Source organism: Balaenoptera ricei, chromosome 5 (genome assembly GCF_028023285.1).
Source record: "Balaenoptera ricei isolate mBalRic1 chromosome 5, mBalRic1.hap2, whole genome shotgun sequence".
Classification (NCBI taxonomy): domain Eukaryota; kingdom Metazoa; phylum Chordata; class Mammalia; order Artiodactyla; family Balaenopteridae; genus Balaenoptera; species Balaenoptera ricei.
In genome coordinates this window covers 14,592,040-14,608,286 of record NC_082643.1, presented here as the reverse complement: position 1 = coordinate 14,608,286, position 16,247 = coordinate 14,592,040, and the positions used below count along the sequence as shown (strand labels likewise).

At 38.8% G+C, this 16,247-nt stretch overlaps 1 protein-coding gene across 6 annotated transcripts in view; it reads right to left on the bottom strand.

Annotated features, from left to right (window-relative positions):
- PDLIM5 (PDZ and LIM domain 5) overlaps positions 1 to 15,527 on the bottom strand; it is a 209,853-nt gene extending 194,326 nt beyond the window's left edge. For 4 of the 6 annotated variants that reach the window (XM_059922428.1, XM_059922431.1, XM_059922432.1 and 1 more), the window contains exons 1-2: positions 15,433 to 15,527; positions 12,132 to 12,269 (exon numbers count right to left, since the gene is read on the bottom strand). In XM_059922428.1, coding sequence (XP_059778411.1) covers positions 12,132 to 12,227 — 96 coding nt within the window. In that variant the 5' untranslated portion in view covers positions 12,228 to 12,269; positions 15,433 to 15,527. Of the gene's footprint in view, positions 1 to 12,131; positions 12,270 to 14,251; positions 14,346 to 14,367; positions 14,839 to 15,432 lie in introns of those variants that run through there. The other 2 variants (XM_059922429.1, XM_059922430.1) reach the window with 2 other exon arrangements.
- Positions 15,528 to 16,247: the final 720 nt, after the last annotated feature.

Here is a 16,247-nt window from a genome sequence, read left to right as displayed (position 1 = left end):
CCATATACCCTTCCCCCAATTATTCCCTAGCACATCACCTTATTAAATTACATGGCTTATTTATCGATACACTTGTGAGTTAACAGCCCCTCTTACTAGAATATAAGGTTCATAACAATAATGACTTTGTTTTGTGTACTTTCAGTGCCTAGACCAGGACTGAGCACACAGTAGGTGCTCGATAACGATACTGAATAAATGGCTCCATGCCCAGATGTAGGAACAGTAAATTCTGTCCACCGCTGCTACTTCTATCTCCTCTACGGATTCTATAGACGCTAGTCGAGAAGTTCCCTACCATCCTAACTAGGCTGTATGATCAAAGCGCACATCACTGTGGTCTTTGCCCAAGTCTCGTTACATATATGTCCTCTCCTACTTCCAAGCTCCTTCTTATATTCCGTATCATGGTCCATGTACCTTTCTGTCAGAAAACAGAGAACCACCCTCTCTATCCAAGCCTAATACACAGTAAGAGACTAACGAATATATGTTACCTAACACCTTCTCTTAGGGCTCTGGCATGAGCCATTCAGGAGAAGGGCAGCATCAGAAGACAATACCAAGAGGACATACTCTGCTGTACCAGGAATTTACTCATCTCTCCTAAAAGATAATAAATAATAATAATAAAATCTCCAAGGACTAAGCTTGAACACACCTCATTTATGTGTTTCTTGAATTCTTTCCCATGAAGTCCCTTTATCTTTCATGCAAACAGCACACACATGCACAAACACCTGCCCCTCTCATGCTCTCCTAACTTCCATATATATCCAGACAAGCCTGAGTTTGCATGTCTACAAAGCACAGGCCAGTTTTAATTTCCTTTCACTTTTTAAACAAAAGACACACATATTGTAAAAATTTCAAACAGTATCATAGTATACAGAGAAAACAGTAAAAATTCTATCAAGCCCAGTGCCCAGGGCAGTTCTAAACCCTGCACTGTCTGGTCACAAAAATCAGTTTCCTTACTTAGTAACTCTACTTCTGCATTGGTCTTAATGTATGAAGTGTTAGGTTCAGTTCTGGGAGTCACACATAAAGAGACATTTAAAAACTGAACTGCTTTTTAAGGCAAATGCTCAGGCGTGTGAAGAGAGGCAACCGTCAAGAAAGAAACATTTGAAGAAATGGCTTCCAACAGAAGATCCACAAGACTTAAAAGGAAATACAACTCGGTCACCTACTGGAAAGGCTATAATGTGAGCGAGGGCTATCCTTTGTTGTGCATGACACTAAAGGACAGAAAGAGAACCACTGGGTCAAATACAGAGAAAACAAACTCGGGCTGACACACAGGAAGACTCCGTACCTAGGGAGGCAGAGGGCTATTACATTAAGTAACATTGGGGGCGTTTCCTAGAAACAAACCCTGACTAGGATTAAAAACAAAGAAAACCAAAATGTCTCATCAGCTAATTATAACTATTAATCATTTTCATTAACAAAACAATTCTAGAAGAAACAACTACAACCGCAACCCAGCTTCCCATTTGTCCCCATCATCATTATGATCATCAGTCAAAAGCTATTAAACATGTACGGGGAATTTTAATATGATCTTGAGTAAATAAGACCCAGAGTTGTAGCGGGTTTTTTCCTGGTGAGAGAGGTTCATGATTTAGCAAAGTATATGACCTATTTGTATGTACTTAAACTGTACCACCGTGAAACATAATATGAAGACCAAAAATTTGGCCTTAAAAAGACTATATGCAGTTCCTTTTAACATAAATTTTACCACTTTAGGCTTAACAATGAGGTATGAAACAAAACCAACTATACTTGTTATATACTTGGTTAAATATTGGTTAAATTTACTAAAGATTCCTCCACAAGTCTTTGGTAAATTTAACATTCATTATTAAATTTTATAGTATTAAAATATTATAAGTAACGCGCCAACTTCAAAGTGTTCTAAAGATACTTTCAGCGTCATAAATAGAACTGAAGCCTGATATCATATATTATTAAAACTGACATTTATTTCCAAAAAGGATTTGACCTATGTTGACTGAACTCTGAAAAAAGTGAAAAGACCAGTAGTTGGAGAAAAGCAGATCTGTCACATTATTTAGTCAGTGGCAGTTCCATTGCAATTTAGCCTTAATCTTTTTGATGAAGTGATCTAAATAACAAAAGATCCATAGTAAAAATATTTTTTAAAAATAAAAGCTACATAATGTTCCCAAACATTAGTGTACAAAATGGGATTCGATGGTACACGAGAAACATCCATAAGGCATGCGAGAATCCCTAAACATCCTGAATTCAAAGTCTGGGCCTACAAGGTACATTTAAAAAATCTCACTCATGATGTTAATGATTAGTTTAGAAACTAGTCATAGTTTTAAAAATAATCTCAGTTACTCCCATTTACACAAGTCTTTGATTCTCTCTTTAAGAAACACATACAAACTTGGTTGTCAGTAGTGAAAACTGTCACCTATTCCCAGAAAACAGAGTATACTGGTTAAAAGCATTACAGTATTACTACTCAGTTTGTCTGGTATCAAATCCTAAGCCTAACCAATTACTAGCTGTGCAACTCTGAGCATCTTATTTAACTGCTCTGTCTCTCTGTTTCTTCATCTGCAAATCAGAGGTTTTAAATCATACTTCCTCAGAGGGTCACTATGAGAATTAAATAATCGAACATGTGCAAAATATCTACAGCAGGGCCTAGACAATAGCAAGGGCTCAATAAATGTCAGTGTATTTTCATTATTATTATTTAATATAGGAAAGAAAGGAGACCCAAGTGAGTCAGAGCAGTCAAACATTTCAAAGAGCACCTAGTATATGAACGTGCCCTGATGGATGGGTAGGGCTAACGGTACCGTGCATGAAGAATAAAGAGACCAAGGACTTCAGGGTTCAAAACAGGCATTTTGGACTGTAAACTCAGTTCTGTCAAGTGGGTCTGACAGGATTAATATATTAAATGCAGGATTTTAGAATTCCTGCCTCGGCAAGGTGCCACCCTGAAGATGAGGAAACAGCCTAGGAGGGAACAAGCCATTGATGAAGTTTGGAAACACCTCTGTCTGCTAAGCTATCAAAGTGTCACTCTGAGAATTTGATACGAACTAGAATCTTCCAGAATGAATAAAGGTACATATAAACAGAAATGCCTATATAAAACGATCAAAAGAACCATTTGTAGAATATTTGGAAGTTAGTAGCATGGAGATACTTCAAGAGAATGTCCAAAGTCATGAAAATTACATGTATAACAATGCTTGTATTTATTTACAAACTTCTTTCTCTAGAACAGCCCTAAGGGTTGCTAGTTAAGGAACAAAGCATTTGCTTTCTAAAGGATATTTGTCCTCCAGTATCTTTTCTCAAGAAGAAAACACTTTCAGAACATATCTACAATCTCCTCTGGCTAGCATTACACAACCTTACTAAATTTTTAAGTTTCACCATCTCTAAAAGTTAATATCTCAGAAATCATTTGAGAAATACTGGTCTAATACTGTAACTGGATTCTCAATGGAACCAAATCACAACACTTAAGCCCCTGATGGAATCAATGGTAAATGGGAGTCGGTTGTTAATGTCATTAAAAAAAAAACACTTCCTCTTTTGGTAAATCAAAATTTACTCAAGATAATTATAATGAAGAACAGTGGTCATTGTTAAATCACTTTTTGAATCCTAGGAAAAAGTGTTTAACAAGTCACAGAATTCAAATAACAAATGGTGCAACTTCTTATCTAGTTCCAAACACTTCTCATCATATTAAAAATTTTACAGCATAGTAAAGGGAAATCCCTCCTCCCCTCAACTTTAAGCACATAAAATACAAACATCCCTGGCATTCTGACTCTTCTTGTCACCAAGGTTACCAACACTTACACTCTCTGCTGCTTACGCCCAGGTAAAATGAAGAAATGTATCGTGCCACACGTTAGTATGCCTTCACGATGCCTGACTCACTAAGCTATGAAACACTGCAAACCGTTGTGCCTTGTTACGCTCCACTAGAGAATAACAGTTGATATGAAAACAGGGAGGCTCCTAAGGGTGAATTTTACTATGTCCAAGGACCAGGCCAAATACCTCATTATGGTCAGTCTCTCTGTCACATCCATAAGGGGAGCTAGAGAAGAGTAGGATGTGAAATTCCACAATATATCAGGCTGCTGGAGAAACTCCAAAGGCAACAACCTGAAATCTATTAAATGTGATTTGCTTAATTTTTCAGAAAGTCTATGACAGGGCACTATGCCAAAAACTATTCCACAAAAAACAAAAAAATCTTTCACCATGTAATTGGAAGTAATATGTTAACAGAGAGAGGAAATCCGTTTGGAAATAGGAAACAAATGATAGAGGATAATTATTAACCAAAGCTCTAAATGAAAAAATTCAAATAAATAGCATCCCCCCAGAAGTTAATAAAATCATTTAAAGAAGGTCAGCACATCTTTATTTTGTATATATTCTCACGCAAAATGGAAAAAAAAAGAGCCACTTAAAAACATACAGAATCCTCTGTAGAATACCTGTGATTAAGCCCTGTAAAAAAGGAGAAAGATGGAAATAGGCCCATCTGATTGGAAAAGATGAAAGTCTGTCCAAACGTGTGCTAGCACAGGTATGAGGAAACTGGCATTCTCATTGTGGGTAGGAGTGGCTCTATAGAGATATTTGGCAATATCAATCAAAATTACAATTGCAAAAAAATATATATATATATTACAATTGCATACAACCCTTTGACTCAGCAATTCCATTTCTAGGAATCTATCTCACAGGTATGCTCATATATATGCCATATATAGACAGATATAGTTATTGATGCAAAAATTACACTACATTGTTACTAAAAGAAAAAGATTAGAAACAACCTAACAACCTAATTGTCCATCAATAGGAACTGGTTAAATAAATTATGATAAATCCAAATACAATGCAGCTGTACAAAAAGAATAAGGATATATTTACTGATTTGGGGTTAAGTGAAAAAAGCAAAATGCCCAAAAAAAAGCAGATTTTTTTTTTTTTATAGCAGTGCCTTTTTTTTTTTTTTTAATTTATTTATTTTTATTTATGGCTGTGTTGGGTCCTCGTTTCTGTGCGAGGGCTTTCTCCAGTTGCGGCAAGCGGGGGCCACTCTTCATCGCGGTGCGCGGGCCTCTCACTATCGCGGCCTCTCTTGTTGCGGAGCACAGGCTCCAGACGCGCAGGCTCAGTAGTTGTGGCTCACGGGCCCAGCTGCTCCGTGGCATGTGGGATCCTCCCAGACCAGGGCTTGAACCCGTGTCCCCCGCACCGGCAGGCAGACTCTCAACCACTGCGCCACCAGAGAAGCCCCAAAAAAGCAGATTTTTAAGGATACTATTTGTGTTGGAAAGGGGGATGATGAGGATATATATGTATTTTCACACATCTGTATAGATTATCCCTGAGAGTATACAAGAAACTGCTAACACTGGTTGCTTCCAGGCAGAGGAAATGAATGACGGGACAACAGGAGACTCTTTCCTCTGAACGCTATTGAGTCATTTGGCTTTCAACTCATATGAATATCTTACCTAAAGAAAAGCATAAATTAACCAAACTTTAAAAGGGGGAAAAGGGTGAAGGGTGAAGATTTCTTGAGTACCAAATCTGACCCAGTAAATAACTGTTCCCATTGTGACCTTTTTAAAATTGCCTATTTCTTTTTCTCTTTCAATCTAACTTGTCCTTTCCCTCCCATCAAGTCCCCAGTTTATTTTACTCTCCTCCATTTAGGCTGGACAGGCACATTTGCTGCAACTACTTAGCCCTGCCAGGTGGATTAAATGCCAATGAGGTTGATGAACTTTGTTCCAGTAATTATCACACAAAATGGGTAACAAACTCAGCTGTAAAAGAAATCTGAGTGTTTACAGAAGGATAGATAACTCCACTTATGCAACAAGAAAGAAATGATAATAATAAGGTGACAGAAGATGGGGAAGTGAAGATTTGAGAGATTCCATTTTAATACTATAAAAAATTCTTCCAAGCCTGACTTTAAACACTCATTCAATACTGTCTGCTCTGTCCATACCTAAATATTTTATTACCTTTAAAAAAAAGAGTGTCTATGCTATAAAAGTGATTTTCCCACTCTGTAATTAAAGAAACAAACCTGAATTACCAGCAGGGCTACACAGTGCCTCTGTACCCAGAATACCTAAATTAGGGGTCACCACGGTCACTGCTCATTACTTTCTTAAACTAATGTTTTCTTTTCATTCCCAATATTATGTCACTTATTTGCAAATCCATACATATATTAACACTTCACATGTGAGGATCTTGTTTTGTCAAGTTTTATATTGTATACTCAATATCTCTACATCTCAAAAATTCAAACAAAGGCCTAGAGTCTCACCTCCTAAAGCTGAAACATAATTATCTCTTATAAGACGCCAAAGAGGGGCTTCCCTGGTGGCGCAGTGGTTAAGAATCCGTCTGCCAATGCAGGGGACATGGGTTCGAGCCCTGGTCCGGGAAGATCCCACATGCCACGGAGCAACTAAGCCCGTGCGCCACAACTACTGAGCCTGTGCTCTAGAGCTTGTGAGCCACAACTACTGAGCCCGAGTGCCACAACTCCTGAGCCCGCACACCTAGAGCCCGTACTCTGCAACAAGAGAAGCCACCACAATGAGAAGCCCATGCACCGCAAGAAAGAGTAGCCCCGGCTTGCTGCAACTAGAGAAAAGCCGTGCGCAGCAACGAAGACCCAACGCAGCCAAAAATAAAATAAATTAATTAAAAAAAATAATAATAAGATGCCAAAGAAACAACCCCTTTTTACCTGGAGCAATGTTTGCTCCTAGATTAACTAACTCATATCGGATTTCTCCTCCATGCAGTTGTAACTGGGGGAAAAGGCCATGACCAGTCTTGCAGTGCATGGGAACCTGGGTAAGAACTACTGCAAACAGGATATTTCAGACAAAGACTAACTGTATATTCAGATTAACTATATATTCACACTGCAGCCTAACCAACAACCATCATAAAGACAAGCTCTTTGCATTGAAAGTTCTCGAAAATGACTGAAAACAAGTCTATAGGCTTTGGTTATTCTGAGTTTAAGTAAGCAAATATTAGACCTAACTCATGAGTAGCTGAATAGCTTGTATGAAAATCTCCCTTACTTAGGTCTAAAGTGCTATTCTTACTTCACCCAGTCTCTACAATATTGTTTCTTCCATCAGATACAGAAATCCTGCATACCAGTAAAATTCCTTTTAACCAATAACTTTCCAAAATGCCCAATATTCGTTAAAAACTAAAAAAAAAAAAAAGAAAAGCCTTTTTTTCCCTCAAACTATTAACTTACAATAAAACATACTGATAAAGATTTTCATTTCTTTACAAATAACAAACCAGAAAAACACCTTCAAAATTATCTTGAGATTCTTGACCCTCGGGACCACAGATGACAGAAAACTGCCACGTGGGAAAAGACAGGTCTCTGAGCCCCCCACAAAAGGTGATTAATATTTTAAAAGCAGAGGGTGAACATACATGTGAAATGTACATTATGCAGTTAAACAAGCTAAATTATCAACTTTCTCACTTGGCATAATAACAGGGTAGTTGGAAGGGAATGTAAAAGAAAATACTCAACAGCTTAAAATTAACAATGGGCCCATTTATTCAAGGGAGGATGGTTCTCCCATTTCAGCTTGAGGACTGAAAGTCTCTTTCTGCCCGCCTCTAGGAGGGAAACTCTGCAGCTGGCCTGTCTGGAGAATCACTCAGCTATAGTCACAGCTTCACTCAGACTCAAGCAATGGCAAGAAAAAGTCTTCGTCTTCACTTTGAACTGAAAACCAACACAGAGAAATACTGACTTTGGGGTGTTCAGATTTCATTCTTCAAGGACCAGTTCAATTAATTTCTCCTGTAGGAAGCCAACCCTCTACCCCTAAACAGATATGAAAGGTCTGTGCCCACTGAAACTGAGAAACACTTATCTGTATCTCTGTCATTCCATCAAATATTGTCTTGTGACAGGTCTTATGACATTGTCTAGTACTGTATTTATTTTTCTCCCCAACCTTTGTACTCCCCAATGTTTTGTCTCTTCTTCAGTGGCTTCTAGGAAGTATCCTTTTAACTACTGAATGAATGAATTCACAGCAAAGTGTTTCCACGACTCTTTCTCTGTTCCATGTAATACTCCTAAACAGGACTCCATACTCCAGGAAATGGTACATGTCTTCTGCTTTTCAAATCTAACTAAAATCTTGTCTGACCTGGTAACAGATGATCCTCCCCTAACTCTTGAGAATCAAAATCTCTATTATTTGGGTATTAAAATGTCTGACCTCATTTTATCTGCTAAAGAAACACCATAGATGTGTTTATAGAGAATTGGGAGATCACCTTCAGGAAATCCAAATATTGACAGCTAAGGGAAAAATTCTAATATCATACATCAGAAAATAACACAAGCAGAGTATTTCAATTTTAGGATGCTGTACTTAAAATGTTATTCACAAATACACTATCTTTCTTGTAGTTCCATCATGAGGGTCAGCAACTTGCCAAAATATGGCCTTGAATTGTGCAACAAGTCTCCTATTTCTTCTTATAAAATATATTGGCAAAGACCAACAAACCCACACCGCTACAATAAAACCCATCCCCACATACCATGGTTTCAAGGCAATTCCATAAATACAGGGTCATAAAAAGACAGCCTGCAAACTCCAGTAGCCAACACATCACTTTAAGGATAGGAAATTGAAGACAGTGACATGGGATCAGGCAATTACAGCAATTTGAGGATCTTTTCAAAAAGTTTGCAACAATCACCAATCTTATCTTAGAAACCCACCTACTAAAAAAGTATGCAAAACTCATACAAAAGAGACGGGGAACAAAATCTGATAGTAATGTTTTACAGTTTTACAGTAAAACTGTTTACTGTTTTACAGTAAAACTGTTTACTGTTTTACAGTTCTACAGTTTTAAAATTTTACAGTTTGTATGCTTTATGAAGCAAGTCATAATCCATATATTGCTACGCTGGTAACAAAAACTCAAGAAAACAGAATGTTCAAGTCTCAGCCAATGGCTTATTTATCTCAAATACATTTGATATCACAGAGCTCCAATATTATAAGAGAACATAAAGAGCCCTTTGGAGTTCAACATAATAATACATGACCAGAGGAAATACTGTATACTTTTGAACTATATATAGATGCAGGTTCCTAGCTAAGCACAAACCTGTTAAGTTTTTTTTTCTTTATCAATTCCAACAGACCGTAAGTAAAAAAATATATAACTGCTATGTTCCCTAAAATTATGGGGGATTTGATGTTTCAAGTCTCTAAATTTTTTCTTTTTAATTTCATATTATTGTAAAATATAACAACTGAGAGAATACCATGCCAGACCTTGTTAAGAATTCCACATACATTATTAAAATAAGAGAATCACTAAATTACATGTTTTAAGGCATGCTTTCAGGTTTTAATTGCTTCTTGATACTATTAATTAAATAATCTGGTGACCACTGAAATACATCCCAATAATTTTACATAATTGAGGCAGAATAAATATAACCAGAGAACTAATTAAGATGAGGTATAACATTAATAATCTTACTACCACAATATAGTTTAGTTATTAGGCACCCATCTTTATTAGGCAATGTTTCTGGGCCTGTTAAAACTGAACCCCACAAGGGGTTAAAAATAACTACAATGAAAGGCCAACAGCCTAGCTGCACAGTTGCACCAACATGCCCTTTCCTCCGCCTCCCCTCCTCGCCAATCCAGAATGAATTGCATGCCCCACTGCACAAGGCCCAAAAAGGTCACAGGAGATGGCAGAGACTTTTGTAAGAGAACAGAAATAACTCAGCAGCTTTGTTACCGTAGTCTCTTTTAATCAGTGTGTTCAAAATCCTTTAATTAACACTCTGTCTACACAAGGAAAGCATTTCTTCTGTGCCAGGAGAGGGCACATATGTATGTACACAGTGTTCTGTTGTATCAGCATCACAACATGGCACTCAGACTGTCTGCCAGGAAACTGAAGCACAGAAAACTTTTTTAAAGGTATGGTACCACAACATTTACATACTCCATTTGCACTTCTACAATCAAACACCAAAGTGTGTTTCATTAGGTGTTAATTTGCTTCTGAACTTTTTTTTCAGCAAAAAATGGAAGTATTTAAACCATCATTTTCTTTAGCCCATTATCATAAACTAGGATATTCAAAATTAATGTAAAATAATGTAAACAGAATGTGAAAACAGACAATATTCAAATATTCTTCCTTTCTTCATGATAGCTCTTCAGCAGGAGGCAAAAAGATACTGCCCCCCTCAAACAGGAATAAATCACAAGACACATTTTCACACAGATGCTTTACATTTAAAATTTCATCCAACCAGGCAAAGTCTTAAAACTCTCAGGCTGGATTACATACATGTGTTTCCTTGTAAAATCTGAGTAACTGGAATCAAGATGGAATTTGATAAAGATAACTATTTTAAAAATCCATCGCCAAGAAACAAGGAAGACTTCATTAGTAAACTGGGATTTGAAGTATTTTAATAGAGATATGTAATTGTTACAAACTTATTTTTAATCTTTCAAAATCGAGTTGGATATACATACTGTAAGAAGCAGTGTGTGTGTGTGTGTGTGTGTATATATATATATATATATATATATATATATATATATATATGTATCTATACATATATAATTAAATAATAAGTACATATATAATTAAACCAAAAGATAACTCTCTAAACATCTAACTAGAGAAGCAATCTACCTAAATTTATGATAAAGCTTATTGGGGAGGAGGCAGAGCATTAACTGCTTGAAAGCCAGCTCTTCCACACCAGCCATGGGAGCTCACAGCACAGTTCTTTACAATGAGAATAAAACCACTACTTCACAGGTTGGTGTGAGAATTAACTGAGATGAGGTAAAGAACTTGGCAAAAATCCGAAAGTTTGCTGGTAATGCTGTTGGGGGAATAGATTTTTTTTTATGTATTACACAAAAGTGCAAACTGGCATAACCTATCAAAATTACACATATATAATTATGTATATACGATATCCACTGAAGCATTACTTGTAATAGCAATACTGGCAACAGTATAAATACCCTTCAATAGGGGATTGCTTAAATAAATTTTACTTCCCTACAAAAGAATTCTATACATCTGTTATAAAAAAAAAAAAAAAGAAAAAGAAAAAAACTCTAGTAACAGGGAAAGCTCTCTAAGGTAAATTGTTGAGAAAAAAAGCAATGTGTGGAACAGCGTGTATTAAGATGCTACCATGTAAGTAAAAGGGGAATAGATATTCATATTTATTTGAATATACAAAAAACCCTCTGAAATGTTACACAAGTAATTAATAGCAATAATTACCTACTGGAGATGAAAGTGAAACAATGTCTGATACCCAGCCAAACCTCAATAAATGAAAGCTATAATTACTCCATCAATGTCATTATCATCATGAAAACATATCATTAAAATATATACACAGAATACATTCAAACTAAATCCATAATGAGATAAACAGCCAAATCTTAAGCATTCAAAGGCTGACTATCTAGTTGGCCATCCAAGCCCTTCATTTTCTCTTCATAGGTAAGTAGCTTTGGGCCATTTTACTGTAGGCTAACCCCTCACCAGAGAGCGAGCTGAGGAAATAACACCAAAAACAGTCATTTTATTCAATATTGATCTACAGTTTCTAATAAACAGCTTTTGGAGCTGAAAGGGACCGTGAAAATCCCACAGTGCAAACTTCTATTACATATGAAGAAACTAAGGTCCAGAGAACTCCCCAAATTAGCGACAGTTCAAAGATTTGGAGTCTGTCCCCCCAGTTAAATGCTTTCAATTTTATTATTAAGGTGGGGGCAAATAAGCTTAACTGAAATCAATTAACCTTGCTAAATTCCCTCCCCAGCCCATCCTTTACTATAGATAACTAAGTTTGCTGAGATCAAATTCCATAAGCAATTCTATTAAGTAGAGCGCAGGTCATCAGAGAATTCAACAACTCGGCCGTGATGTTTCTAGGATTATGCATTGAATGAACACCCGCAATAAAATCTGTAAAGTTTGCTTACGCTAGAGATTGTCAGAGGCATGTTGAAGTCCTTGCCACCTTGTAGCCGGAAACCCCAAGGAGCTGGGCCAACCAAGGACACACTGTAGTTGCTCATGGTTCTAATGGCTCAAAGTCCAATCCCCAAAAATGAAAGAAACTGTGAAAGAAAATTAGATGGTTAACAAAAATGTTTACTTTAAAACCTATTACATATTTCAACTAAATGATCTTCAGTATTTTGTTTTGGGGGGAAGAGGGGATATGCAAAATAAGTCATATTAAGTTCTCATTTCAGTCAAAGAAAAGGAATCTATGAGCTAATACATAATCTCTAAACTCATGCCAATTTCCATAGTCTAAAAATTCCATATTAGAGTATATTTCTAGACATTTGATCAGTTTTACAACTTGCTACAATACAATTTGTGGCTTCTTGCATACAAACTTTAATTCAAAGTACTTTACAACACTTCATTTTATACAAAAAAAGAACAAAACTGTATTTCAGGTTTAATTCAAAATGATTTTCCCTGTCCTTCTGCCTGCAGTTGGCAAGAGTCCTTCAATTTCACTTACTTAAATTCTAAGTTACCCTAACATATGAAAAGAACTACAAATCAGTAGACTCTCATTCATGCTTTCCAAACTCTAAATTCTTTAAAACGAGAAGTTGTTTTTTAATGCATGAAACTATTCTCTCCAATTATAAACTACAACTTGTATTTCCTCTTCTGGGGATGTGTTATTTTCCACGCAAAGAAATTATTTACATTTCCTTCAGACGGGCCATGATGGGCAATACTCTAGCACAATGATATTTCAATCAGAACCTGCTTTTTGTTTTATATACACACCTCATCAGGCAAAGTGGAGCGAGCATTTACCACACAGTGTATAAGTCTGACTAAACATGGTAGGAATAAAAGGTGAATCTTAATGCATGAAAGAATTAGAGCTTTAGAAAACAACCAGCGCTTCAGTGCTTTCTTTCTTCTGTGTTTTGCTGGAAGTGCGCTCATAATGACTCTCATGGTAGTACTTTTATATAACAAAAAAAAACTCAAGAAAAAAAAGCGTGACTCGGAGTTTGGTGCTGGTTGTTATGGTGGTTATGTGTGAGCGGGAGACTGGGAGGAATGGAGGTCTTCTAAAATGTAATACTAAGACACCTATTATTTCCCTCTTTAAAAATAATAATATAACAGATGTGTAATAATTTTAAAACCACATTTTTAAAAAAGAAGCTGTTTCAGACACGCTTCCTTGGAAAATCTGTGCTATTCAGCCAAATCATCACCTATTATCTGTCTTAAAATATTATTCCATTTTTTTAACCCATTGAAAATTTCTATTCCATCACACCAAATTAATAGTGGCAGATGTAGATATGCGAACCACTGGGTATATTAAAAGCAAGCAGATTCCATCTTCTCATATGGGGAAAATGAGGCAAAATTTTCAAATAAGTCCAGTTCTTAAAGAAAAATCAGTGAAAATCTGCCCTGCATCTGCCCAGAAACAAAATGGGCTTTTCCACTGGCATAGTAGTTCACTGAACTACTAGCCAATAATACATTACGTCAATACTGATGCAACAAACACTAAAAAGATGAAAAGGCCAGACCAGAGGTCAAACTAGTTAATATATGTGAAAAACAAATAGGAGGTAATAAAGAGCCACACATAATCTAATTGCTTTCTCACTGTAATAAACGAGAAGAGTTTCAGAGAAGTTGTAGAGGAAGACTGGATAATGGCACACAATATAAATCAAAAGTGTGTAACGCCAACAGACATTTCACAGGCAGCCTACCCCCCCTTCTTTTTTAATCTTTAACTTTTTGTCAAGAGAAGAATGTGAAAGTGAGGTTCCACTTCCTCTGATCTCAACATTCCCTACAAGAAAATGTGTTTAATTCATATATCAACCTATGTACCTGCAGCTTCCCTTTACTTGCGAGCTCCCTTCCTGATTTCTCTCATTTGGTATTAAAATCTCTAGCACTGGCAAGGTCACAGCCACACTACAGAACCAGCGTCAGTTCATTTCTAGCGTCGTTTCCCTTCCAGTACTCTCCCTTTGCTAGCTTCACGTGCCTTAAAATATTCTGAAACCGAAGCAATTGTAATACTACTGGCCTTTTCCAGGGCTGGTAATATTAGTGCCCAAACTCTTCCTAAAATACCAAGCAGGCAGGAAATATTGAGCAGCCTTTCTGCTTTCAAGCACGTAGAAAATGCTGGCACTTCTGTACCGTGCTGGATTGTCTTTTAGGGGGAAGTCCAAACAGTGTCTTCGCTCTAGTCCTTAGGCAGGAAGCCTGGCATTTCCCACACTCCTATCCCAGCTCCTTCGGTGGGTGGGAGAAGGGAAAGAACTCGTGATGAATTTCTCCGAGAAGGGTCTGAAATGAAAGCTGTTATCTTGAGATTCTCTTCTTCCCCAGATGGAGCGACTGCGGAGGTAGAGCGGAAGAACTAAAGCCGCGGGCACCGGGTGAAAGTAACCGACGAGACAGTTTTCCAGCAGAGGTTCACGCCTAGCCCTGTTTGCCAAATAAGGTTCCCGAGCCGGCCGCTCCGGAGGCAGGCGGCTTCCAGCGGCCCGTGGTCAGGAAGGCAGACTTGGGAGAGGATCCGGCGATCACACCCGAGACCTACCCTGCCCAGCGCAGCCACGAATTTTCTTTCCTAGGACTGCCCTGTCCATACGCCTTTCCTTTTTCCACTTACTGTCAAACGAACGGGACCACAGTCTTTTTAAAAAAAGCCCCACCAAGTACGCGAGCACTAATAAATCTGGCGTTCGTGACAGATTTGTTTTTTTAAACAAGCTTTATTTCTGGACGCACGGAAGTTGTCCCCTAACAGGTTACACAATCCTAAATATTCGGGGGGAGATAAATGCTTCTCAGTAGCGTGAGAGCAAATAAAAAATCAGCACGCCGTTCCCGTTTAGACCCGCTTCCTCCCCACACCCCCAGGAAGACTCGCGCGGGACGCGAGTGTCCCCGGACGCCTCGGTGCGTGCCCGGCGACGCCGCCGCTCTCGTCCCAGCCCGCCCGGGCTCCAGTGCCCGTCCTCTGGCCTGGGGCCCGCTCCCGCGCCGCCCTTTCCCGGGCGCTCCTCTTCCCACGCCGCTCTCCCACCTCCGCTGATCGGCGTCCGGCAAACACCTGAGCAGCCACCCGGCGCGAGGCGCGCCCCCTCCTCTCCACTAGCTGGGCTTCCCTCCACGCGCTCTGCGTACGGCGACCCCTTCTTTCCCTCCTCCCTACCCGGGATCCGAGACGCGCATCGCCGGCGGGCGGCCACTCACCTCGGGTCCGGCGCGGCGATACCTCCGCCTCAGACGAGCGCTGACAAGTGACTCGCGGTGTGTACGCCGTCCCCACGGCCCCCGGGAACTTCCGCCTCCTGGCTCCTCACCCCCACAGGCCCCGCCCCCGAAACAAGGCACGCCCCCTCCGCCCCCGGCCCCGCCCCCGGGCCGAGCAGGGCTGGGAGGCGCTGGGAGAAGGCTGCTGCGAGCCCAGCGAGCCGGCTTGCTGCGGCGAGCTGAAGCCGCTGCGGTGAAACAATTGCACTACAGACTTTCGGTGGCAGTAGTCTTAGGGGGTTTTGAGCAGTACCTGGCAAAAGTCCGCTCCCGCTGCCTGTTTTATAGTGGATGCATTTCTCTCTAAAGAAACTTTGAATTGGCGAGCAGTTGCTTTGGCTAAAATACGAGAGGGCTTTAGATAAATCCCTATCTATGCAAGTTCAGCAGCCACTGCCTGGTTTTTTCGGTGAGCTTTATGTGCCCTGAGACGTGAAGACTCTTAAAGTTTACTTGTCAGGAAAGTGAGAATCAGTAACTTTAATATCTAGAAGTTAAATCCTCTTATCAAACCAGAAGACCGTGATAAACAGCAGCGGCCAAAAGTGGTTCAACCATTATAGCCTCAGCTTATTTTTCTAAATCCGGATCAATAGTTCACTTCGCAGTTTCTGTAAAGTTGCTTGATTTAGCCCAAGGAATTTATTCCTGAGCAAATTTGAATAATGTTCAGTGAACATACAGAAAGTAACTTGTAGGCTTCTTTTAAACAGTGAATTGGCTTATAAAATGTGAAAAGGACAATTCTTAACCAA